Raw genomic sequence first — 25,146 nt, 5'->3', positions numbered from 1 at the left:
CGGCAGACAGATCGATGGCGCGTCACGTGACTTCACAATATCAGCTGGAGGACGGAGGCGGATGGTGTCTCTGTGCTCCGGACGCCGGCCCAGACTTCAGACCTTTTAACAGTTAATTCGATGGATTCAATGGCATCAAGCTAAATAGCAGATGAGACGATCCCTGGAGGGAACAGTGAGCGTTAGCAGGTTTAGCTCCATCCCACCGTTACTTCATCTGTGCCTGTCTGACACACAAACCTTAAAATGCACCATTCCCGTGCAGACTCACACAAGAGTTGCTTTCAATCCGAATAGGAAGGTCAGTGTAAGAATTGTAGGCAGAAAGCAGAGAACCCGCTGCCGAGAAGGAAATGTGCTTTGTGAAGAGGCTGTCAGTGATCTAAACAGAGAGGTCTGCTTTTGGGAGGCGACGCGGAGTCGGCCGGCATCACTTGTCATGCACCCCTGCAACAATGTCTCGGTGAAAACATGCTGACTGCCAGAGCTGAAGGAGAAAAAGACAAAAGGGAGCCACGAAATAAGGGGGAGGACGTCCAAAGGTACAAGTGGGGGGACGAGGGAAGCGATCGGAAGAAAAAAACACGCGGCTCCGCTCCACATTTTCCCGAGCCAAGAGCAAGGTGAGCAGGAGAAGGGGGGGGGGAGTGGGTGAGTTATATTTTTTTGGATGTCTGGAGCGAGCCCAAAGGTCCTCCTCTACAAGGACACAATGCAATAAAACACTCACAGATGAAGTGTCTGATAGGGGGCGACAAGGAAAGGAGAGGAGGAAGAGGGGGACGTAATAGAAGACGCAGCCCGGCCTCCGAGATGAAAGCCAGAGCGGCACCGGGTCGGCAGCGGAGGAGATGCTCGGGCCGAGGGCTATTCTGGGCGCCGGGCCCGAGCGTGTGACAGCTTAGAGCGCCGGGCTGGGCCCAGTCAGACCGCCTGCAGCCCGGCGACAGGCACCATCACATATGACCGACAAGCGGTGGATCCGGGAATGCAGAGGTGCGAAGTGATCAAGCGAGGCCCGTGATGTCACGTGTGGAGGCGAGGCAGGAGCGCCCGGTATAGAACCCGGCCGTCGGTGTCATGTTCCGCCGCGGGTCTCCTGTTCGCGGCACCCGACGCGTCGCGACAGTGCTTCTATATTCGTCGGAAACCCGAACGGGGAGGAATCCGACAGGCGGCTCGTTGAGCGGTTCCATCGCGTCTGACGGAACCACGCGCCTCCGCAGCCGAGCCGCAGTCGCTCCTGACAGGAGTCCGAATTCAACGCCGGCGTTGGTTGCAAACTGCCCCACGACTTCCAATTTAACAGTAATTACTCACAGTCCATTAACTTTCAACCCGTATCGTCGCCTTTCTTGGGAAAAACAAATGCGCCACAACTCTCCCACCCAAAACGCTGATTTCATTAATTAATGACTTCAGTGGTTGAAGATCTGGTAATCGATTGAATAAACTGCTTTAATGTTTGATGGGCTTCGACTCAACATGAGGCAGAAGCACATCTGGGGTCAGTATCTGGACTGTGTTTGACTTATGCATATATAAAACATTTATGTCACTTTCCAAAGCAAGCAAAGGTCACGACCTTGTCCGCTGGGGCCGAACGTGACCCGTCACTGATGCCTGTGCAGAAACCCTTTTCTCACCTCCTCTCCAGGGAGGTCACGGCAAAGCGAAGGGGCGGCGGAGAGCAAATAAGCGAGGGCGGGACGCGTGAGTGAAACTGAAGAACAAAATCAGGGAGCGTTGGAGCCAGAAGGTGCCTCACACTGAGCCTGCGCACCTTTAAAAGCTCGTTGGAGGATAAACATCACAACAAATCAGAATTAAAACGCACCTCCGGGTCGTGGACAGGCTTGACCTACCTAATAACTGTAGCATGCAATTTTCCTGCTCAGCGACTCCCTGTTACCGCCGTTCGAGACGTTTTACCTCCTTTTGACAGACGCATTAGAGGCTGATGGGACAGAATTACAGGTGTGTGTATGCGTGCAGGATGACATGAGGCTCTAAATGTAGCGGGACGCATTCGTCTTCATTGGCGCAGGGATGCAGGGCTTTGTGTGACATTCAATGACATTACACAAATAACAACCATGAAATTATGATCACTCTCCGCAGCCCGAGGGCGCTCGAACGCCTCGATGCTCTTTAGCACATCCCAGTTTACTAACTGTGGGAGGGGGGCTTCCCAGTACAGTAGGTGCTGAACCCACAGGAAGATGAGCGAGGGAGAGTCTCGTAGCTCATTGGTAGGTTTCTCGCTTATCTTATGTCATAATCCAGTTGAATGCTTTATATTGTCATTTAAAGGCCATTTAAGTCATTTAAGGACGTCTAGGGCCAGGTTTCCTCACACACACACACACACACACACACACACACACACACACACACACACACACACACACACACACACACACACACACACACACACACACACACAGGAACCCTCCTCCATCACAGTGCATGTCCTCTGGTCCCTGATGAGATTATTGGACCCCTCCTCCCCCCCGGCCCCGCCGCCGTGTTGTTTAAAAAGATTAACCACACCATTGTCTCGGCCAATAATGACGGGATCAAAGCACCAAAGGCTCACAGGAAAAGTTGAAGCGCACGGTGCTAATTCCGTCCCATGGAGCGTGTTGCCATCATCCGTCCTCCTGAACCCTCATTAGCTTCCGCTACCAGAGCAGGGGATCGGGTCGGACACTGGAGGCTCAATCAGTCATGGGGGGGGGGGGGTCGTGTTTGCATAACGTCTAAACATCAGTGGCAGGTGGGAACACTGGGCAGACTGGGGCATTACCAGTTAAGCCAGCAGTGAGCAGTGATGTTATGAACCCTCATCACAGCTTATCAGAACCACGTCGGGCCTCTGGACTGGACTATTCACTTCTGCCTGAGCAGAACCAGCGCAGTGCGGCCATGAGGTTCAGGAGGTTCAGGTTGTTCTTCATTCGCCTTCATCCTTCGTAATTTGTCAACCTCTTCCTATTTGCAGGCAGGTCAGCGCTGATCGCAGCCGGTCCTGTGTCTCTCAGCCAAGACTCGGGTCACGCGCTCAGTCACACCTTGACCCAGCAGGGTTTTATAAAAGGCAACAAGCTAATTAGGTCAAATCAATCTGTAAACAGCTGCAGGTGAGCACCAACGTGGCTCTTTACACCTGGTTGTACAACCAGTCTAAAAGGTGGAGCAGGTCCAATACACTGAAACCCAGTCACGCGTCACTGCGTTCCTCCACGTCCACGTGACGACGCGAAGGAGGCGCCTGTGTAGCGTCGTTTGCTTCTCGGTGCTTTGGTCACGCATTGAACGTCTGCGTGCATGTGTTCTGTCCCACCCGCTGGGCCGGTTAAAGCGGACGCAAGGAAAGTTCTCCCAAATAGCACCTGACCGGGCTGTGACTCTGCTTCACACACACACACACACACACACACACACACACACACACACGCACACACACACACACTTTGAGCTAATCCCTCTTTACAGTACGTGTCATCTTCTTCTTGCTCTCCTTCGTCGAGCTTCTTCCTCGCTCGCCCTGCGTGACCTGCGTGACCGCGTAACTCGGCCCGATCCGTACGCCGCCGCCGCCTCCTGCAGCTGTTGTTTCCCCCCGCGCACCGATCCGTTCCCGACCCAAGTCCCCCCCCCCCCCCCCGCCGCGTTTGTAAGGAACAGCGCCGGAGGAGAGAGGGGAGGGAGGCTGTGGGTGAGGGGGTGTAGCAGGATGCCTTAACAAGGTGCGGCAGGGACAATCATAGGTGTTATAGGCAGCCTCTAACCCCCCCCCCTCACCCTTGTTTCTCTCCAGGCCACCCACGGTGCTCATCTCCTCCTCTACTTCACCAAACGCTTCTGCTTTCATTTGCTTCACTTCCCTGTCGGTGACATCATTATTTTCAGGCGCTCACGGTGGTGTGCAGCGTTTGTGTGCGTGGGAGTTCTCCGCGCCGACCTAATTTCCTAGTCGTCGTCACGCCAACTCCATCAGGACCCTCGACAGGGAAGCAACACCTGTTCACAGCCCCCAGGTGCGATGGAGGGGCCAAACACAGAGCAGGAAGGGAGGAAGGGAGGGAGGGAGGGAGGGAGGGAGGCAAAGAGGGGGGAGGAAGTGGAGATCCGCCGCCGGCCCCTGGAACAACAGTCAATGTCGGCAACGAAGGAAGCAATAGATCCTGACAATTGTAAGACAGCAAATATTCCTGGTCTCCAGCATCAGCAGAGCAGCCTCTGATAAAAGACGCAGAGAGGAGAGGGCCGCCATGTTTGAAGCCCTCATCCCCCATCAAGTGTTTTTTAAGCTGCACTATTTCCTGCTGCTAAAATCAGTGATGCCCTCCCAAAACGTACACAGGAAGAAGTCTAATAAAAAAAAGGTTTATTTTGGTTTCTGGCTCGAGACGGACGACCTGACTCAGAGAGTGACACAACGTCACGTGACCAACAGCAAAAAGCTGAGGGAGGGGGAGGAGGAGGGGGGGGGGGGTGATGTCACCACGATCGACGTTTCTATTAACGAACATGAGTAATGGAGCAGATATCTGATAATCGGGAGCGCAGACGTCCCCATAAAGACGGCGGTTTACAAGGACGACGCGGGGGCGCGCGCGCGCGCACACGCACGCACGCACGCACGCACACACACACACACACACACACACACACACACACACACACACACACACACACACACACACACACACACACGCTCCCAGCTCGCTTGTTCTCATGTTAGCGTGCAGCAGAGGGCTCATAACACAGTGTATATGTTGTCATGACCCGTCTTAGAAGTATTAAAAATGCAGCTGTTGACTCTCATTAGACGCTCTGCAGTGAAAGGACGAGCGGCCACTCTACACGAACCCGCTCTAAACAACACAAGCCTCGGTCGCCTGAACTACGAAGACGCTCGTCCTCATTCCTGTGGCTTCCTCCGCTGCCTCTCTTGGTCCGTCTTTGTTATTAATCTGACACTTTCCTTCCCCCTGAGTCAACACTTTCTCCGCTCAATATTGCCTTGCCTGAAGAGGGGGAAAGACACACACACACACACACACACACACACACACACACACACACACACACACACACACACACACACGTTTTGTCAAAGGATGCCATCCCAGACCACTGAATCCTAAATATGAGGTTAGTCCATCTTTAATGGAGCAAAGGAGGAATGAACTGATAATAATATTGAACACGTGTGTGACCCGCCTGTCACCAGCCGTTAGGTGTAATTTAAAGGAATAGTTCGGCGTTTCTACACTGTGGTGTGGTGTGTGAAGTGTAGAGGAGCCGGTGGGATTCAGTAGCCGTAAGGACGTGCACCCATGGCTGAACCACTCATAATACACAGCACCAAAGCTGGATGAATGTCAAGAAGGACCGAACCGAGAAACGCAATTAAGGGGCGGACGGACGTGCGCGGCGGCGCACACGGACATATTCACCGCACGCGTGCGAGGAGCTCGACGGCAGCGTAAAAGGTCACTGTTGCTCGCGCTGCCTTGAGCAATAAGTAATGACGTGTCACCGAGATGTCAGGCTCCGAAGCTCGAGCCGCTGGAAAGCCGTCGCCGCGGCTCCCAGTTCGGGCGCACGCGCACGCGGGCGTCACACGCGGCTGCACGCGGCGGTCCGGCCGCGTGAAATGACCGCCTCCACCGCCGCCGCAAAGCTGTGTCAACAGCAACGTGCCCCGTAATCCAGGATCACCAGCCACCGCCGCCCCGCAGGTGCCAGATGTGATCTACTGAGCGTCCTGAAACGGTTTTATCAGCGGCGAACGCGCGAGCGACGCGTGAACGAGCGGCACGCTGATGAACAGACAGGCTCCGTGGGCTGGATGCGTGTGGGAATCCTGGAGGTTCTCAGAGCTGAAGCATCCAGATAGCTCGTAGCATCAGAATGCTACCAAATGAAAGCTGCACAGAGACTACTACTACTACTACTACTACTACTACTACTACTACTATCTGAGTACTCGCAGGTACTGTGTGGATAGTGGCGGCTGCTACTGGGGGATTCCCTGCGTGTTCCTACAGCACTCGGCCCAAGTGGAACATGTTCCCTCAGATGCCGACACAGTTTGGTACCGACTGTGCCAACTCACAGACACACGGACCCGATGCCAACGAGCACCTGCAACCACCACACAGGGAGACAATTTATTGTCTGCACACACACACACACACACACACACACACACACACACACACACACACACACACAGCTGCAGGTTATTTCGTCAGCGCCGCGGCGAGTGGGACGCGTCCACTGATCCTCCAGCGAGGCGGAGATTTAGCGGACGCACCGGTTGCTCCCGTGGCCCTGGCTGCGGGATTCCTGAGCCTGCTCTGCACTGATCTCAGCAAGTAATCCTCAAAATGTCAGCCTCTCTCAAATTACCCCGAGGACCGGGCCCACGGGAGGAAGAGGATGCTGTAAAAGCAGCGAGGAAGCCTGTGTGAGAGCATCCCTGGCCTCCTCCTCTCCCATTGCTGTGCCTTTTATTTCTGCCGCTGTCTCGCCGTCTCCCTTGTAATTGATCGCCCATTTTCCTCTCCACACTCGCTCCCAGTGCCTCTCCTGCCCCCCCCCTCCCCCCTCGCGCCGCTGTGGCCGAACAGTGTCATGGCGAAGGCAGAGGGAGGTGATGCTGAAGAGAGCGGAGGCAAATGAAATGGAAACGCACAGGGAGGCGAAGAGAGAGAAGAGGAGGAAAAGGACGAGGGAGAATCAGACAGAGGGCAAAGGAAACGCAGGAGATGCTGCTTTCCCCCCCTTCCTTTTCTTTTCCCCCAGTGTCACCCTGATTATATAAGTGCCACGTGCTAAAAATAAAGCCTGCAGTACAAACTGCGAATGTGTGTGAGTGTGCATCTCCCCCTTGCACACTCATGCCTGCACTCGATGCTTTTAAACACACACACACACACACACACACACACACACACACACACACACGCACACGCACAGAGCACATTCATGCGTGCGCACGTACAGCCCAGCCCGGCGAGCCGGGAGACGGGTGCATATTCTCTCCCGGTTGCCATGGCGACGCAGCCTCCTTCAGACGGAGACGAGGAGCGCCATGACTTCCTGGAGGGGGCACGACGCGACGCGCGCCGGCCCGCTCCTCCTCTCCCCACGTATAATATCCTCCTCTCGAGCCCTCGCCGCGCTTTCATTTGTCTCGCTCTCTCGTGTGTGTGTGTGTGTGTGTGTGTGTGTGTTTACTTGAGCCCCCCCGCTTATTCATGAATCCCATCGTCAGCCCTCTGGAGAGTCTCATCTGTCTCTCAGTCTGGCGACTGGGGTGGGGGTGGAGGGGTTCAGGCTGCGGTGCCACCAGAGAATCAAGGATGAGGCCTCGCCGAGCCCACCACACCTTTTATCAGTAATCTCCTCATGTGCTGCTCGCGACGTGCTCCCCTCCATTCGTCTCTATAAGCACCTGGCAGGCAGGAGACAGGGGCCTCTTAGAGCCAGTTTCATCTGTTTTAGCAGCGCCGCTCCGGAGGCAGAGGACCATATCACATCGACTTCCATCAGGAGGACGCCCGGGGAAACGAGGGACGCGGAGGCTGAGTGGGAAGGGAGCAGTTACTGGAAACATGCGATCCATCCTGCCGACGGTTGGAGCTGTGGCGGAGGAGCAGCGACCAGAACGCCAGCTGGGGCTCGGGTGTATTGTTTTCCCCAAAACGATGTGGATTCCCCCCAAAAACAAGCCCAGGACGCAGACGGTGGAGTGGACGGGAGCTGCCTCACACTCCCTAGCAACAGCTGCTGCGTCGAGGAGCTTCAAGAGATGGAGACGAAGGCTACGGGTGAGACACGAGACACGGAGCCAAGACGGAGCAACTAGAAACACTCGTCGCCATGGGAACCAGAGATGATCCGTGAATAAGATGCCACCCTACAGTAGCTGACCTCGCGCCAGGTAGTTAGCTCACGCTGCAAAACGAGAAAAACAATGGTAAACTGATCAAATCAACGCTGATCACATGTGTCAGCAGCAAAAGGATCGGCTTCCAGCTAAATTAGCCACGTCAAACACAATTTCCCTCTCAGGCGGCCGCGTCTCCGCTTTGGAAACGCAAGCTGACAAGCCTGAGACCCCGGGACCTCTGTCGTGGTCACGAGGGTCCTCCCATGGTTTGAAAGGCAGCTTTGGAGAAAAGTACGAAACGAAAAAAAACACACTATTATGAGAAAAGTGAAATCGTTTCATTTCTACTTAGTTGTATATAATTTTAAATAATTAGCTTTGGTCTCACAAATCAACTAAACTGTAATGGGGAAATTTCATGGAATTAGCATCCCATGGTATAAAGGAGAGCACCGACTAATTAATATAGATAATAATCTTAAATTGCAGATATTCAAGTGTATGAAGCCAATTCACACTTGCGGCTTCCACTTGAGCTAATTCTAATGCGTCTGGCTGCTGGAGATGAATCAGTGACACTTCAGAAACAACTTGTGTTTGCAGTTCGGCGCGAGGATTAAACCACACACTCACTTCCAGCGCCGACAACGACATTCATCAGCCTGAGGATTCCTGGGGTGTCGAACACCTGCACTAATCAAGACTCCGATGATGTCCCCCATCCGTTATTTGATGATTTAATCGGCGCCGGCCTCCCCCCGCCGCCCGCGTCGCTGCGGGAGCGGCTCCAGGAAGTGGTGGCGCGAGGGTCAAAGGTCAAAGCCAGGCATAAAAAAAGGAAAGGAAAGGGTGGTTTGACAAAAATAAGGGTAAAACCGTCTCTAAAAGCTCAGCTTATTTGATCTATTCAACGCCGTCCTGCTTCTGACAGCAATTAAAGCCACCAGCCTCATCCGCCGAGGCTGCCGCTCAACCAGCCGCCGCTTTGAAACCGTCACCACTTTGTGCATGCGAGCGACAGAGGCAGACTTAAAGGAGGAGGAGGGGGGGGGGGGGGGGGGGGGTCTTGAAAGACACGAGGACGAGCAGAGCGAGACACAAAGAGGCGGACGGAGACAGAGAGAGACGTCGCCGACGGAAACGGGAGACGCTCTGAGCTCTGCCAAAGGTGAATCCCTATTTATGGGCAGTAATTATCATTACATAAGACCTCAATTATTCAGCCGCACTTCTTTGGGAGCTTCATCTATTAGTCAGCACAGTGAATGCAGAGTGTCCTCGGTGGCCGGGCCCTGTTAGTGTGAATGGCGAGCATCCGGGGATGTGCTTCACGTGGGGGCCGCATTCATTGCTCTGTTGACACCACTTCGTCTCATGCCTGCAGCTGGAGGCTGAAAATCCACAGCCTCTCATGAAACCTCATTCCCAGCCAACAATCCCTCATCAATGTGAATCTGCCCCAAGTCCGAGTCGGGCTCCTCTCCCCTCTGGGCTCCACGTTCGTTCGGTTCGCTCTTTCGCCGCATTCGTCAGGACGCAACAGAAATCCTCGCCCCGGTTTCTCCGTATTGAGATTCTGATGAAATGGTCCGGCTGCAGATGACAGGCGGCGCGTTCCCATTAGCCGGGCTGCCACGCAGGGCGCCGCTCGACCCGAGACAAGACGCAGCAGGTTGGAGCGGGACCCATCAACGCAGGGGCACCTCCAGCTCACGGGCTCCATCTTTAACCGGAGCCGGCTTACACACGGAGCAGATCATTAGAGAACTGCAGAAAAGCTGGTGGTTGTGACAGGCAGCGCTCAGTTAACAGTGCAGTAAACGGGGGGGGGGGGGGGGTCAACTAGACGTCTCCTCCCGACAGTCGTCACCTCTGGGCTGCAAATGGAACCGAGCGAAGTCGCAGGCGCTCGTCTCCAGAAGGGGAGCAAATTATAAGCCAAGTTAACAGATCGAAAGGATGAAAGGGTCTTTGATGTTTCAAGTGTCTCAAGGGTTTTAAAATGGGCGAAACGAAGATATATACATACATGTGTTAAAACAATTCTAGTAATAGAAAGTGGAATGGAAATAGATCTCACACGTGCAGAAATCTGCACACACACACACACACACACACACACACACACACACACACACACACACACACACACACACACACACACACACACACACACACACACACACACACAGGATGGGACCTTTACTAGGATCCTACATACATTACATAGCCCCCTAAGCCCCATCGAGCTTAATACGGTCTGTTTCCTGTGACAGCATATCAACCAGGAGCTGATGGTCCAGACCCAGTTAACTTCCTGCAAACGAGAAAGCGGCGCTGCCGTTCCCCCGTTTCCTCATCTTATGTTCCCCCTCACGCTCGTGGAGCCAACGGTCGTTTCGCTGGCCTCACCCACAAACGCTGGAGAAGCCATTCAAGCGGAGCATCCACCAGCCGGCAGACGAATGCTGGAGGAGGAACCTGCAACTTCTGCTTTGTCCCGCTCTCCGTTGGACCAGCAGCCTCATTAAATACTAATGATAATGAATATGATAATCCAGACCCTTCAGCGACTGGTCAGAGAACTACATGATGGAACCCTGGTTCTTCATTCATACAGGCAGAACTCAGGGCCGACAGATATAGGTTTATGTTTCTACTCCCTGAGATTATGAATTAATTAATTATTGTCTAACGCCATCAGTCACTGTTACAGAGGATCTAATTTTAGCAGCCCTCTCTCCTCCCTCTCAGGCTGGAGGTTGGGATGATGCTGAATAAATAAAGCGCGCCTCCATCTGCTCCGCAGGTTATCGCTCGGCGGCTTTCTCAGGCTTCCCCCCGAACCGGCAGACGTGCTCGGCCGTTATCTCCCTGCGTTTATCCGCCACGCACGGCCGCCCTCCGCCGTGTCGCTTACTCCCATCAATAACGCTCGCGAAGGGGGAGTTCAATCGCATCGACGCCGACCAGAGCTCCGGCGCCGCCGCTTCCTCCAGATTTGGTCAAAGCCCGTCACATCTGCCGCCATCTCGCGCCTCCCCCCTCCTCTCCCCCCTGTCTCTGAAGGTGTTCTTCCCCTCCTTTGGTCTCCGGCCTTCTGCTCCCGCAGCGCGTCGCCTCTGCCTCCGTCGCTTCCGCTCCCTTTGCATGTTTCATTTCAACGCCATCTCCCCGCTGTCCTGTTGCTGCCGCGCTCGGCGGCTTGCGGACGAGCGCCGCTTCGCCAAGTCGGATGGAATCTAACATGACAGGTGCCACGGCTGTGGCAGCGAGGCAAATGTATTTTTTGGACTTTACATGCAGAAATGACACGCTCTCATCTCCTTCGACGTTAGAACCGCTTTATTCCCAGGAAATATTAACAATTCAAACACAGCCCTGCTCAGTTTGAGGCTTGAGCTTTATGACCTGTCAAACTTCCCATCACCCACCAATTTAACCAGAGCAAACCATCAGCCGGTGCTTCGCCCGCTGAACTGGACCAGTTCCTGCACAACCCGCTTGAACCCACGGAGCGGACGCCTCAGCAGCAGCGAGAACAGCTCTCAATCCAAAGCACAGTTACAGGTCAAGACAGAAGTAGGCCAACATCTATAAAGAGGGGAAGGCGCATACGGAGGCATGGCTGGGAGCTTAAATAATAAATACGAACGTGGTGGGTGGGACGGAGAAGAGACGGAATGATTCTAATGGAAAGAAATCGGCACTGGGGCAAAAAATAAAAAATTAAAAAAAAAAGATAATAGAACCGAGGAAATCCATGAGAGGTGAAGAAAGTGACGACCCCCAGAATGATAAGCGACGGAGGAGCACGAAGGGAAGAAAGGGAGAAGGAAATGAACGGAGAGATAGTGGCGGATATTAGTGTTGTCAAGGGAAGGAGGTCCCGCAGGCTTTGGCAGAGCTGCGATCCCAAAAGCGTAACCTCTTCATCTTTCGCCAGCTCCCTCAACTTGACAGCTCTCCCGTCCTCTGGACCCCAGAGGGCCGGCGTTGGTTTGCCAAAACGCCCACCCTCCACCTCGATTACACAGCTTCTGGAGGGGCCGGCCTTCAGACGCGCATGTCGGCTAACGGCTAGCGCAGGCTGCTAACAAACACGGGACATACTCAGAGTTAGGTTAGTTAATTAGTTAATTGACAAACAAACCTTTTCTGAATTCCATCATCATCATCTTCCCGACACTGTGCACACCTCGTGGTGACCTTTGACCTCAGCCCAGTTTAATCGACATCCATTCTTCGTTGTTGCAAGAGTCAACGTCTCCTGCACACTGTTTGGTGTAAATACCATCATTCAGAGCTTGGAAAAGCCCTGAGAGGAACCCTCACCCCGCTGCAGAGGCCTAATGGGTCTGTCACTTCACTGGAATCAGGGAGGATTAGGTCAAACACAAAAGAGCCATTCCTTCTCCCGAGTGCAGGTTCCGGTCCCGCGAGCGCCAAGTCATCAGGGAGGAAACACACATTCGCGCATCAGACCGGCTGCTTGTCTCCAACTGCGTCCTCAAAGCGCTGCGAAGGGAGTCTGATTGGTTTGTGCCTCAGGGAGAAGGAAGTGGAGACAGACAGAGGGGAAGCAGCGGCGGAGCTGGTGAAAGCGAACAAAATGAAGACGTATGACCACTAATTAACCAGTAAACTGGATTAAGACTGAACGGGATAACGTCTAATGAATCCATTGGAACCAGGTCTGAACTGGACCGACAGTCTGTAAAAAAACAGGTTTCACTTTTCAATTTCCTCTTTCTGTTCGGGCTGATGCCATGTCTGTATCATACTAGAATTGTTGTAATTGCGGGTTTACCACTTGTAAACAGCGTTTACGCCAACTTCCAAGTTCACAATCCAAGAAGAGATGAATTTTTCTGAAAGTTCCAGAATGTCTGCTTTGGCACAGAATAACATGCATCATAGACTGAGACAAAGCGTCTACTTCCATGCAATTAAAGTAAATCCTATGCAGCATCATGTTAGATGCATCGTCACTGAGCCAGTTTGAAGCTAATGTGCATTTTTACATATATTTCCTTTGCATAATCAAAACATATTTAATAAAGTATTGATGTCAACAGTCTTTTAGATTAAGCAGAGACACTCCTGAAAAATAAGCAAGCTGTTTTAAAACCAGACTTGTCAGATTTTCCTGCCACCTCTAAAAAGCCTTGCAAAGCGAGAAGCGCTGCCTGAATTCACTTAGCTGGGAAACACGAATCAAGCTTTTTTTTTTTTGTTTAAAACAGCTGATACGTGAATGTTGGGATCATGGCTGCTCTGTGGACCACAGGGGCTGCTGCCCCAACAGGAAAACGATGAGAGGGGCCCTTTGCCGGTCGAGGCGAGGGCTGGGATCACAGCATCGGTTCAGTGTGGAAGAAGACACCCAGAGCAGGGACGAGCGAAGAAAGCCAGTGCGCGAATAGGAACCGTCCTTAAATGCTGCACGGGGCACAGATGCATGATGGGAAAGCACCTTTCTGGGCCGGGGGTGACCATGAGCCGACCGACTGGACCGGGTGAAGACAGGCCCAAGGAGGCTGCCATGTGCATCACAGGCGTTAGGTGACTTTTAATGCGACTCAGCTGCAATTAAAAAGTGAATGAATCTATAAAAAACACTTATTTATTCGGTTGCAGCTCTGGTCAGATGTCATGCGCCCTGAGCTGGAGTCGCACATTCAAATCAAAACTCTATTTGAAATTCGCAAACACACTCTGTTATAGTTTCAGGGCCCAGGTTGGTGGAGCTCCAGTCTGTGACGTGGAGCTGCAGACGTCACAGCCAATGAGCAGCGCTTCCCGGCGGGCGGCGCCTATTTACAGCCTCTGCCACGACTGAAGGCGGCATCGGAGCACTGGCTTCATCCGCTCGCAAACTGCTTCTAATAAAAGAACATATCCAATGACAACTGGTGTGCACTGAGCACATTTAGCCTTTTTTGAAGCTCCCTCCATCTGCTGGATGCCTCTCATAGCAGCCACCTGGGTGAAACAGCGTCTAAATTCCTCCGTGCCCTCGTTTCTTAAACGCAGCGTTATCGCGTCACAGGTGATTCTGTGCTTTGGTTTCCAGAAACGCACCAGAGGAGCCAGATTCTTTGTACTTTGCTGCTAATTAGCGAGAGAAAACCATTGACAACAACTTGAAAAACATTTTTGGGGAATTTAGTTAATAAAGCCTCAACACTAAACCGTGCTCTCATTTAAAATTTAAGGCCGTACTGGGAGCCCACCAGGGGAAGTAAACCAGCTCTAGAAGCCTGTGCCCTTTGCAATCCACTTCCTGTTCTGCGGTGTTGACGATATTGTTGTTTGACCTATTTAGGCGGAGGCCAGACTAAAATCAACCCGTGCAACTTCGGCTCAGCGTGAGTTCAAACGCCAAGCGTGCGGCGCGGGACGGGCCCAGGACCCAATCCGGGTTCGCGCCCGTCCAGGCGGAACCGCCGCAGCGACGCACCACTCGTTTGTTGATGAATCCATCGGCGCCGAGTTAAACAGGCAGGGCCCGCCTCGCAGCTGCGTTTTTACTGGAACACAAGCTTTTAACCTTTACCCGTTTCATTTCATCAGCGGTAAAGCGTATTTGCCAGCAGGTGGGATAAATGCGAAGAAGCCGCCGAAGGTCCTCAACGGAGTCACGACTATTTTGACTACTGACGGTTTGGTTGAAGGAAAAGCTACTGTAATGTGCATTTATAGAATTTTCATTCCTTGTTTTTTTCCCTAAAGATCCTTCAAAATAAAGGCTGATAATAATAATAAGAAGAAATAAGACTAAATATGATAACTTGAGCGTGAGCACAATTTCAGTATGATATCAGTATAATATATTATTTGTAAATACTGAATCTACATAGAAAAGCCACAAAGAAGTAAACGGGGAATCCCTCATTTCAATCTGTGTGAAAACTGGAAACATTAGAATCCTACTGTCAAATCCCAGACGAGCCGGCGCTGGAATAAATGATTATTATTTTGTCACGAGTGTGAAAACGGCCCTGAGGGGAGCTTTGAAGACGGCAGGAGAAAAAAGGCTTCTGGTGATGACACCTCCAGTGACTGGTCTTTGTTTTGTGTTGCTGCGAGTCTGGCAGCACGCTGCTGGATGCAGCCGTCGCTTCCGCTGCTCCTCTTTGTCTTTCTAAATGGAGGCGCTGGATGTAACGCGCCGCTCCCCCGGTGTAATTCTGGAGACTTCTGGAGATTTGTTGCGAGCTCTTTAACGGCAACAACATCCAGAAGCCTCCGAAGAAAGATTTTCACGTTAATGCGCCAGCGTCTTTTATAGTTTGAGCTGCTTAACGGCGTAATGTCCTGCGGGCTTCAAGCGATATTACAACATTTATCACTGGGAGAACATTAGTCAACACTGACGGTGAGGTTAGTTTGTCGTGTTGTCGCATCATGTTGCACATGATCGATATGACTGCACATGTGTCAACACCACCATTTCTCTGACATTAATGTCACAGATGGTGATTCTGACACTTATTATTAGTCTTCTAGTCTTTATATCATTACTGCAAAATGCCACAGTTTAGATTTATACCTAAATTAAGAAGCAACAACACAGTTTTGCTGCTGCAGTAAGAAGCTCAGATGAGGTCGGGCGACCTTTGACCTGGTACCTAACCTCAGTCTTTCAGCATAACAATTAAAATCCCCACACCTTCAGTGCATCATATACTGTAACTAAGCTACAGTAGGTACCAGGTACTTGTAAGACAGACTAGAGCAGGTTCAGCCCAACGTACTGCGAGGTGAGCTGTAAGTAGATTCTGCTCCATCTGGACGGGCTAAGTTTAGCTTTGGACCCAGTCTCATATTAATTACAGCCGTCCTCCCAGATCACACACGCCGTCACAGGGGACAAACGCTGCAAAACGTAGGAACACTTCACCCGCAGCTCGCTGTGCAACGCCATGAACGGATCAATAGAGCAGTATTTCCTTACAATGCCAGTGACACCACAGCCACCGTCACCCCCCTCCAGCAGCCTTCAGGGACAGCAAGAAGCAACTCGTATACACCAAGCAAAGCACGGTGAGCTCATTCAGCCGCAACGCGTTCCCGAAGCAGCCTCGGAACCTGGGCCGGGCACGAGTACCGTAGCAGGCCAAGAGGCCCCTGATCGACGGAGGGAGGCATGTCACTTTGATTCAGTGCCTGCAGACTAATGGGCGAGATGGAAGCGGGTGCAAGCTGTGAAATAAACAAATCAATATTTCTCCACAGGCCCGCTGCTGTGCACATGCCGCCGTCCCGGAGCAGCGCGGCACATGCACGGGACAAAAGGCTGCGTCACGCACAACGGCCCCTCCACTCACTCACGCCGCGGTGCAGTACGGTGCTGCTAAACGTGCCCACTCACTGCCGAGCCCCGTGCGTTTGTTGCGGTGCAGATGGCACAAGGCTGCATAGCATACACAATTTACATAACTGACTCACTGTGACTCACGGCGCTTACTACTGAAATGCCAACCCGCTAGTGTGGTGAACAAGAGAAAGAGTCAAATCTGCCTCCCGACCTCAAAACGCAGCCATCGACTCTTTATTACACCTGATTCTGGCTTTTGACCTTTTGTCTCCATTCTCTCTCTCTCTCTCTGTTCCCATTCGCTCGTCCCCTGCTGTTCCGTTACAGACACGGCACGGAAACAACAACAACAACAATAATAAATCCAAAAGTTCGACAAAATAAAAAGCAGCAGGGATTAGAGGAGGTGGGGGTGGGTGGGGGGGTCGCTTAAGGACTTCCTGTTTCCACAGTTGTGTGACGAATTCCAGAGATGAATCCCCGTCGCATGCCAAACGCACGGGATCGCTGCCGCGGCGCTCTGATCAGAGCTGAAGCTCGTGACGGGGGAGGACGAGGGGATGCGGAGAGCACGCTCCGATGAGACGGGCGCGCTGTCTAATCACGTCAGGGGAGAGGCATCTCAAATTCACGGAGCGATGAGTGCAAACAGCTCACGAGGAGCTTAGCGAGGTATGTTCCAAACGAAACGGTGTCGAGAGGCGAAGCGAGACAGCGTCTTTGTAGCGGAAAACAAACGCCGAATGAGACGCTGAGACGGATCTGGCAGCGCTGGGGCTCACGTCGTCTCACGTGTGGCGTGGTTAACCATTCTCGACAGGTTTATGACTATTAATCTGGGATTCAGCCACGAAAAACACACACCCTGTACAGGCGGGGTGCGAACACAAACGCAAGGATGCACTTGTTTATCAGCTCATCTTCAATACGCTTGGGTGATTAGATACCAGGCAACGAGCTGCAAGAAAGGACTAAGACACATTCTACTTACCAGGTCTCGTCGTTCTTGAACTCCAGCTCTCCGTAGGCGTCCTCAAAGTCCTCCCCTCCCCCTTTGGCGAGCCCCTCCAAGGTCCGATAAGGCACAATGACCGTCCCCCTCGCTCCGGAAGTCCTCAGCACTTTCACCTCCATAATGCCGATGCTCTCGCTCACGTGCACCGAGTTGCTTTCGAAGGTGAAAATGCCCGAGTGGTCGTCATCCAGGATGGTCACGGTGGCCACGGTGGGGAAGCCCAGCATGGCCTTCGGGTACGGGAGGCTGTTGGCGGACAACACCTCGTCCTCGGTCTCCAGGACCCGCAGGTTGCTGAGGCGCACGAAAAAGTGCTCGTCCTCCTCGAAGATGTCGTCGTCTATGATGCCGATGCTCATTTCCTTGATCATCTCCCCCGGCTTGAACACCACCGTGCCCTCTGTGAACTCGTAGTCGGCCCCGGCGTTGGCCGAGCCGTCCTCCGTCTTGTAATCCACGTAGATGGTCTTGTTGACGTCGCCGCCTTTCCTGGTGACGGTGAGGATGACGGCGCCACAGTTCTCAAGGCACTGGTACACAGCGGGCTCGAAGGCGATCCGGGACACGTACTCCTCGGGCTCCTCCACGTGGACCTCCTGCACGCTGGCGCTCTTCTTGGCCTGCTCGGCAACGTGCTTCTTCAGGATGTTCCCGGCGCCCGTCATCATGCGCGTGGCCTGGATGCGGTAGAAGGCGCGGCTCTTCTGCTGGTGCGAGAGCGCGTAGTAGTTGGCCATCTCCACCAGCTGGTCCAGCTCCTTCTCCGGGTGCTTCTGCTTCAGGTCCTTCAGGATGCGGATCATGTCCCGCCGGGACTCGTCCACCTCTTTGCTCTCTATCAAGCCGATCAGATTGCTGGCCGCGCCTCCGTCCATGAAGTGGGAGTTGACCATCTTCCCGTCCATCTCGATTCCCTTGGAGCGCTCCGCCTCCGTCTCAATGATGACGCCCCTGTGTTTGTCCGTGCGGTACTTCTTGTGCATGAACTTGTAGAAGAGCAGGCGTCTGTCTGCCACCCAGGCAAGGAGCACGCACACGGGGAAGAAGGCCAGCGTCAGCAGACCCTCCCACACCTGGACTACGTTGGGAGAAAACACAGCCAGGATCATATAGAGCCAAATGTAAGCGAAGATGCTCCAGCCCGCTGTGACAAAAAACACCCGGAGGTGTTTGACTTTGCGTACCTCTCCTTGAGGAATCACTGACACACACAGGCCAATGATGACAAACATATTGAACGCTGCGCTGCCCACAATTGTGGAGGGTCCGAGCTCCCCAGACTTGAACCCATGCCCACACACTTCAATTACAGAAAGCAGAATCTCGGGGGTGGACGAGCCCAAGGCCATGAGGGTGAGGTTTGAGACGGTTTCATTCCACACCCGGATCGTAGTCGTGGTCGTCTCCCCATTGGGCCTTTTAATGATAATCTCCCTTTCCTGGGAGGTGATGACCTCGATGGCTGCCATGAAGCGGTCTGCGATGATGGACACGCCAAGAAACATGTAGATGAGGGCCACGAAATACACAATGACCCTCGCAATCTTGTCTCCCATGGAGGGGTCCTCGGGATACCAGATGGGCAGGATGATCCCCGCCTGGCACTTAGAGTTCCCCGCACAAGTGGCATTGCTAGAGCTGAGCAGGGGGCTCGGAGTGGTCCGGGCCTCGGTACAAAGAAAGGCTACAGCCACAGAGACCAGCCCCAACCACAGGCAGGCTGATGACCCTGGCCTCACAGGCCGTGAGCCCTCCATGCACCCTTCTTCGTTTCAAGGGTCCTTAGCACGCGGAGAGTCCCTCTGGGATCCAGCCCTGGGCTATGCTTTTCCTCCACTCGCCACCTAAGTGAGAAACAACAGAGAACACGAATGTTACAATACAGCCACAAACCTATACACATTATCTTCCAGAAACATGATCCACGTGGGAACAAGAACGTTAATGTTTCGTCACATAGTTCTATAATTTATGTAAGGAAATATTCTGAATGGTTGTGAAGCCTTAGGGCATCACCACATTGTTTTAAAGCCATGTTTGAGTAGTAGTGGGAGTACAAGCGCGTGTTTGTGTTTCACAGAGAGAAACACCCACTACGTCTGAAAATAATTAATAAATTTCACGAGCTGTATACAATTCACATGATTCTATAATCCTTCTACTACTTTGCAAACAAAAACATTATCCAAGAACGAGCTGGAAAATTCTCCCCCCCGTTCAGAAATACATGAGATTTCCAGGCTTGTAAACCACTATGTGAAGACTGTCGATAACATTAGTTCCTAAAACAATTGCCTCCGGGCTCATTTCCAATCATAAGGTTTATTTTCAGCTTAGATGTGGATATGTGCGCCCAGTAATGTGGATTTGAGCACGATCGTCTGAAATCTCCGGGGCAATACGCAGGCGGACCAAATAGCTCGCTCAGCAACTCGGCAATGTTGCCAAACGAAGCAGTGTCCAATATGTCGCATTGGCGAAAGAAAAAACAACAACAACAACAACAAACAAACTGCAGAGTGGAGGCAAGACATTGTCAAGAGGCGAGCTGACTCGAAAGGTACCGATGTCTTAATTAGAGGCTTCCACGCACGTTTCTATGAGATACAGGAGCACTTCTGGAGCCACAGGCCCAAACGGAGAACAGGCATCATTTACTGGAGACAGATTACTGTGGCTTAGAAGGCTGGGTGGGGCCGCTGTGCAGCCTTCAGCGCACCCACGAGCCCCTGAGGTCTAGTGTGAATTAAAATCATCGGTGCAAGTTAATCATTCTGTCCCGACGACATTTTCTCCCATTACTGATACACTCGCTTCCGCTTTTGCGGCGCTGAAAGCGGAGCGAGGCGTTTTTCTTCTTTTTCCATTTCGGACCGAGAAGTGCATTCTTATGTTCCGATTCCTTGGCTAAACGGCTGATTACCTCTGGGGCTGCCCATGCTAAAGCATGTACACTGTGCTACGCGTGGCACTTTAAGGCACTCTGGATAAAAGCGTCCATTAAATGACACATGTTCTGTTGTGACATGCAGATATTTAGTTTGAGTTACTGTAACGCGTGTGCGCCAGATCACAGGAGATTATTTCAGCTGCTTGAAAATCCCAGGTGACATTTCTGGGAATTACTATCCATCATCCAGACCTGCGTCACTTTAATGAAGGTGTGGAGCGTTAACACCTATTTAAAAAGGCCAAATAGTGTCTCCGGTACCTGAGCAGTGTCAACACACCAAATAGGAAAAGAACAAAGAAAAAAAGATGTTGACGGCAGAGCAGCACACTGATCCAGAGGGATGAAGAGGGAATGAAAGCAAACAGCAGCAGAAGCCGGAGACAGGGAAGCAGAATGGAAGTGAATCAGCAGCGCCACGTATGTGGACGTGAGCCAGACGAGCAGCCACGCAAACAAAAGCAGAGGAATAATTGAGTAACAAAGTTTTAACTTAATTACAGAAAAGTTTGATCTGGAAACGGAGGTCTTTGCAGCGATGGGGTTTTTCCTCTCTACTACTACAGGTTTGTTGCAGGTTCACCCTCCACTTCCACGCCCCTGGGGCCCGTGTTGACCCCGTGTGGTGTCCTGCTGCACACGTTCACACTCATCCGGACAAAAAGAAGATCAATGAAATGGCAAACAGGCAAAATAAGGATGAATGCAAACGCAAACCCCAGGGGCCATGAATCAACACCGGACCCGCTCGACCGTCTTCGCCCAAATGTGCAGCTTCCTTGTTTTCGCAAGCTGCACCATCAGCTCCGTACAGACTGCAACCGGAAAACGTCTGCGCTTCTTTTTCCGACATCATCCGAGCTCCGTGCAGCGTTAGGGGTCACGAGGGCGTAAGAGCTGGGACTACGTGCCCCTGCATCTACTCCCAGAACAAGCTACACCACGAACAGAGGGCAGCAGCTTTTCATAATGAAAATCCTGCCGCGGCGACAATTGGGAAAACAAGCACACGAGGCAGATTCTGAAGCGGCCCAGGATGATGCGTGGTGACTTAAAGGTCACATTTACACATCGTGTTAACATGTGATCTGTATCGACAGGTCAACAACAGGCCTCTGCAATTACACCCGACACCCATTATCCCCACTATCTTGAATGGAACGGCCCCATGACCAGATCTCACTATGCAAATTAATGTGGATTCAAACAGGAAAAAAGGAGTAAACGCGTTTACTTTCTGCGCAGCAGTGACCCAGTGCTTCTATTGTGAGACAAGACTGCGTCTGGAGATTATGACCATAATTCACTTTAACCGCTCGGAGCTAAAAAGGGAGAGTTTGTCGTTTGCACAAAACATTTCTGACGTCGCAGGTATCGAGTCTATTTCTGATGTTTCCATCACAGGAGAAGCCGGTCCGTTCATGCATCTCATTGGGAACATGCAGGAGAACCTCCAGGTCAGGACTGACTGCTACAGGTGCGGTAGGAAATAAATCCAGCCTTAGTGGAGCTCCACAGATGCTCTTTTGTGGACTGGAAAAACCCATAAGATTGTTGAATTTGAAAGATATCTTCCATCTCAAGACAAATCGCGAGTTAGACGCCTGAGAGTGAACAATTTATTTCTCTATTTATATCACCGTTAGAACCGCGGCCCCTAAATTAGCAGCTGCACTAAACAATTTGCATACTAATTAGTGTTTTAAGGACGGCGTTTCACATTGTGAGTTAGGGGCTGGACTGTCACTAAAGTTTAATCACAGCTGCATAGCACCTTCCAAATAAGAGGCTGCCGAAGCGCTGCGTTTTCCTGCACAGGAGCCGCGCTGCAGCTGACGTGTCTAAATTAAGTCTGAAGCGCAGGCAGCTTTTACACGCACACACACACACACGCGCGCGCACTAAAGACCTTTTAGTGCGCGTGACACTAAAGACCTTTTGAATCTCATATCATTTGTTTTATAAACAACAAAGATTGATATACTTAACATATATTTTGACATTGTTTATTAATTTCTTATTCCTGAGGGTGAGAAAAGCCTGAAACTGCATCAGGACCACGGCTCAGGGAAAACTCACTCTGGGCCAGACTGATTTCATTGGTTTCACGTGAGGAACATTCATCTGGAGAGGGAGTATCGTTAGAAGCCTACAGGATAACATCAGTGAGACATACCAGAAGCCTCACACAGTGTGGTCAGACAGAACGAACGGCCAATGCAGAGGTAAAGGCCACAAACCTGCATCTGAGCTCAGCTGTTTAATGCGCAGGCAAACGTCATAATACGTATGGGAAAGATAGTGCAGTTAATTGTGATTGAACCCAGTCCCCGTGTTCGCCCTCCTGATTAGATGACCCACACCTGTGGACGCGTCGGGCGCGCGGATCCCGTTCCCTCCGCCACTATTTTGGGACGAGTATCTTGTTTAAGGAGGCCATTTGAGATGCGCGTAAACATGGAGTCAGCGGACACACGGAGCGCCTCAGCTGTTGCTGATTAATCACCATAAAGGGCCGCTCCTCGCGCTGTGCATGTCACAGGGAATCCCTGCTGGAGCGGCCATAGGCCCGCACTTTAACTTATGGGACGCGTGCGGGCCTGCGTGCGGAGATGCGTTCAGGAGCCTATTTTAATCCCCAGCGCCCCGCGGACGCCAGAAGACGCGCGTGCGTGCGTGCGCGCGCGCGCGCGCAAGGGCAGGCGAAATGAAAGCCGGAGGCTCACGTGTAAAAAGTGGAAATGAAGGAGCTGAGCCAATGAGCAGTGAGATGGGATCTGTGGGCTGTCACCGCCGCCGAGCGTTGACGGACGCCAGGTATTTGAACGGCACACCCATAGACGGTATCACGAATCCATTTCAGCCAGTTGCAACAGCGAGGCGCTAATGGAGCAAATACGAGCCGGAGCCGAACGCGGCGGACCCCCCGCGGCGCCCATCAGTCCCGGTTACCGGACCGTCGGCGGCTGCGCGGGTCCTGGGTGGCTCTAATGGGTTCGGCGGAATTAGTCACACATGTCATGAGCGTCCACTGGGTCCAGGCGTCACCGCCGAGGCTCGGCGTTGTGACAGGTCCCCTCGTTATCGCGTCTCGTTTGATATCATTGCATCGTGCGTTCCGCACCCGAACCTACCTGGATGTATATTCCGGGGGGTTTTGGTAGAGGCTGCGAAATATCTCCTGGCCGCCCCCGGTCTCAGTGTTGACGTTCCGACCGGGCTCTCAGAATAGTCTCGCCGTGTGGATCTCTGGGGTGAAACGTGCTCCTCGGAACAGAACCCCCGGGGCGAAGCGGCGCCGCCGTCCTCGTGCACGGAGGGGCAGGTCCCCGGCCCGCTCGGTTATTGGCGATTGGATCAAACCGAGCAGAGGTGATCGCCTTTCGTCCTCTCCAGCCGCGTCGCCCTCCTCCCAGATCCTCCCCGTCTGACGGATCGACCGGGTCGCGGAGCTGTCAATGACGAGGGGAGGAGACGAGGGGGGGTGGTGGTGGAGGTAGTGAGGGGGTCGGTATTTTAAAGTTGCACCCTGGGTAGAGACGGAGCTCCTGAGCCAGTCCGCGGGGCTCTCCCTCCTCTTGCGAGCCGTGAATCAGCGCTCCCCCTCCTCCCCCCCCCCTCCCCCTCCCGCTGCTGCGATAGCGCAGGAAATCTATGATGTCGCTCCCGTAGGTAGGCGCTGCCGTAAAGCTCCCGTTCGCCGGCTGCCTCCTCCACGCCGCGATCAATATTAAAGAGCGTCTGATTGGAAACGCGCTCGGCGCCGCGTTCCGCTTCCCGACTCGTAGCGCTGCGCCCGCACTTTGCGCACCGCCGGCTCCTGGATGCTGCGGACGGTTTCTAGGAGATTTTATTCCTCATCTCCGGATTGTCCTGCTCGCGTTGTTGACGTTCGATACTGGGCCTTCTCCCGAGCCACAGAAGTGTGAAATGGTTGCGCCCCACAGACCTCCGCCCCCCCCCCCCCCCCCCCTCCCACCACCACCGCCCCCTCCCGTCTCTAGAATTCACACAGCCGAGCTCGGTTAGGCGCGCGACCGCGTCACCATCAGCTGAGAAAAGAAGCCTGCAACACAACGGATGCTCAACCCACCGTGACAACTGTCCACGGAGGGAGTGAATGCGATGGAGGTAACGCTTAATGTTCGCCTCCGCAAACGCTGCGCGGCCGCACAGATGCTGTCGCTTCTGTAAAACAGATGACAGCAGGGAGACGGTCACTCGGTGAGTCAGCGGCGCTTATATTAGACATACTGTAACACATGAGGTTTCATAAATGCTGAGGATTATTATAAGTCAGACTCAAGACTTGAGTGATGGGATCTAATTGTCTTTAGTGAATGACAGGGGGATAAAACTGTGCGCAATGTCCTTTACTTACTAATTAATAATGGATGGTGTATCTCAGAATTCATATGGCAGCGCAATGTCGCCTGCGGACAAATAAAGTAGGTCAGAAACTCATCTGTGCACATTCTGTAATACACGACCACTTCCTGAGCAGGTGCGTCAATCGCGTGGTTCCTGTGACTAAATCCATATTTTCTATTAAACCCCTTCTCGATGCCGTGTTTAGCAGGAGCCCATCATCGTGAGTGCTACGGATTTTCAACCGTGGGGAGAGAACAAAATGAAACTGCGCCTTTAATCAAATCCTGCCCGGTTCGCAGAGTTCACGCGCATCTCGCGTCTCCGTGCGCCTCCGCTTGCGCTCGTAGCGCACAGGCCGCGTCGACGCATCCCCGGCCGGCAGATAATGAGCGTCACGGGGCAGCACGGCCCCTGATGCAGCGCGAGCGCCCGTCAGACTGTACGTAAAACGAACACGAGTATTTGAAAGTCTTTAAATTCATTAGCAATGAATCCATAATGAATCATGGCTGACTCAGATGGAGCAGAGAGAGGCTTGAAGAAGGCCTCCTGCAGCAGGGCCTTCCTCTGGTGGG

At 52.7% G+C, this 25,146-nt stretch overlaps 1 protein-coding gene across 4 annotated transcripts in view; it reads right to left on the bottom strand.

Moving 5' to 3' along the window:
• slc8a3 (solute carrier family 8 member 3) overlaps window positions 1-24,129 on the bottom strand; it is a 45,864-nt gene extending 21,735 nt beyond the window's left edge. For 2 of the 4 annotated variants that reach the window (XM_029138823.3, XM_029138825.3), the window contains exons 1-2: window positions 23,335-24,129; window positions 17,227-19,094 (exon numbers count right to left, since the gene is read on the bottom strand). In XM_029138823.3, coding sequence (XP_028994656.1) covers window positions 17,227-19,007 — 1,781 coding nt within the window. In that variant the 5' untranslated portion in view covers window positions 19,008-19,094; window positions 23,335-24,129. Of the gene's footprint in view, window positions 1-17,226; window positions 19,095-23,334 lie in introns of those variants that run through there. The other 2 variants (XM_029138824.3, XM_055505940.1) reach the window with 2 other exon arrangements.
• Between the last annotated feature and the right edge of the window lie 1,017 nt (window positions 24,130-25,146).

This window comes from Betta splendens, chromosome 22 (genome assembly GCF_900634795.4).
Source record: "Betta splendens chromosome 22, fBetSpl5.4, whole genome shotgun sequence".
Lineage (NCBI taxonomy): Eukaryota > Metazoa > Chordata > Actinopteri > Anabantiformes > Osphronemidae > Betta > Betta splendens.
The sequence above is the reverse complement of the archived record's forward strand: the minus strand, read 5'-3'. Positions and strand labels throughout refer to the sequence as shown.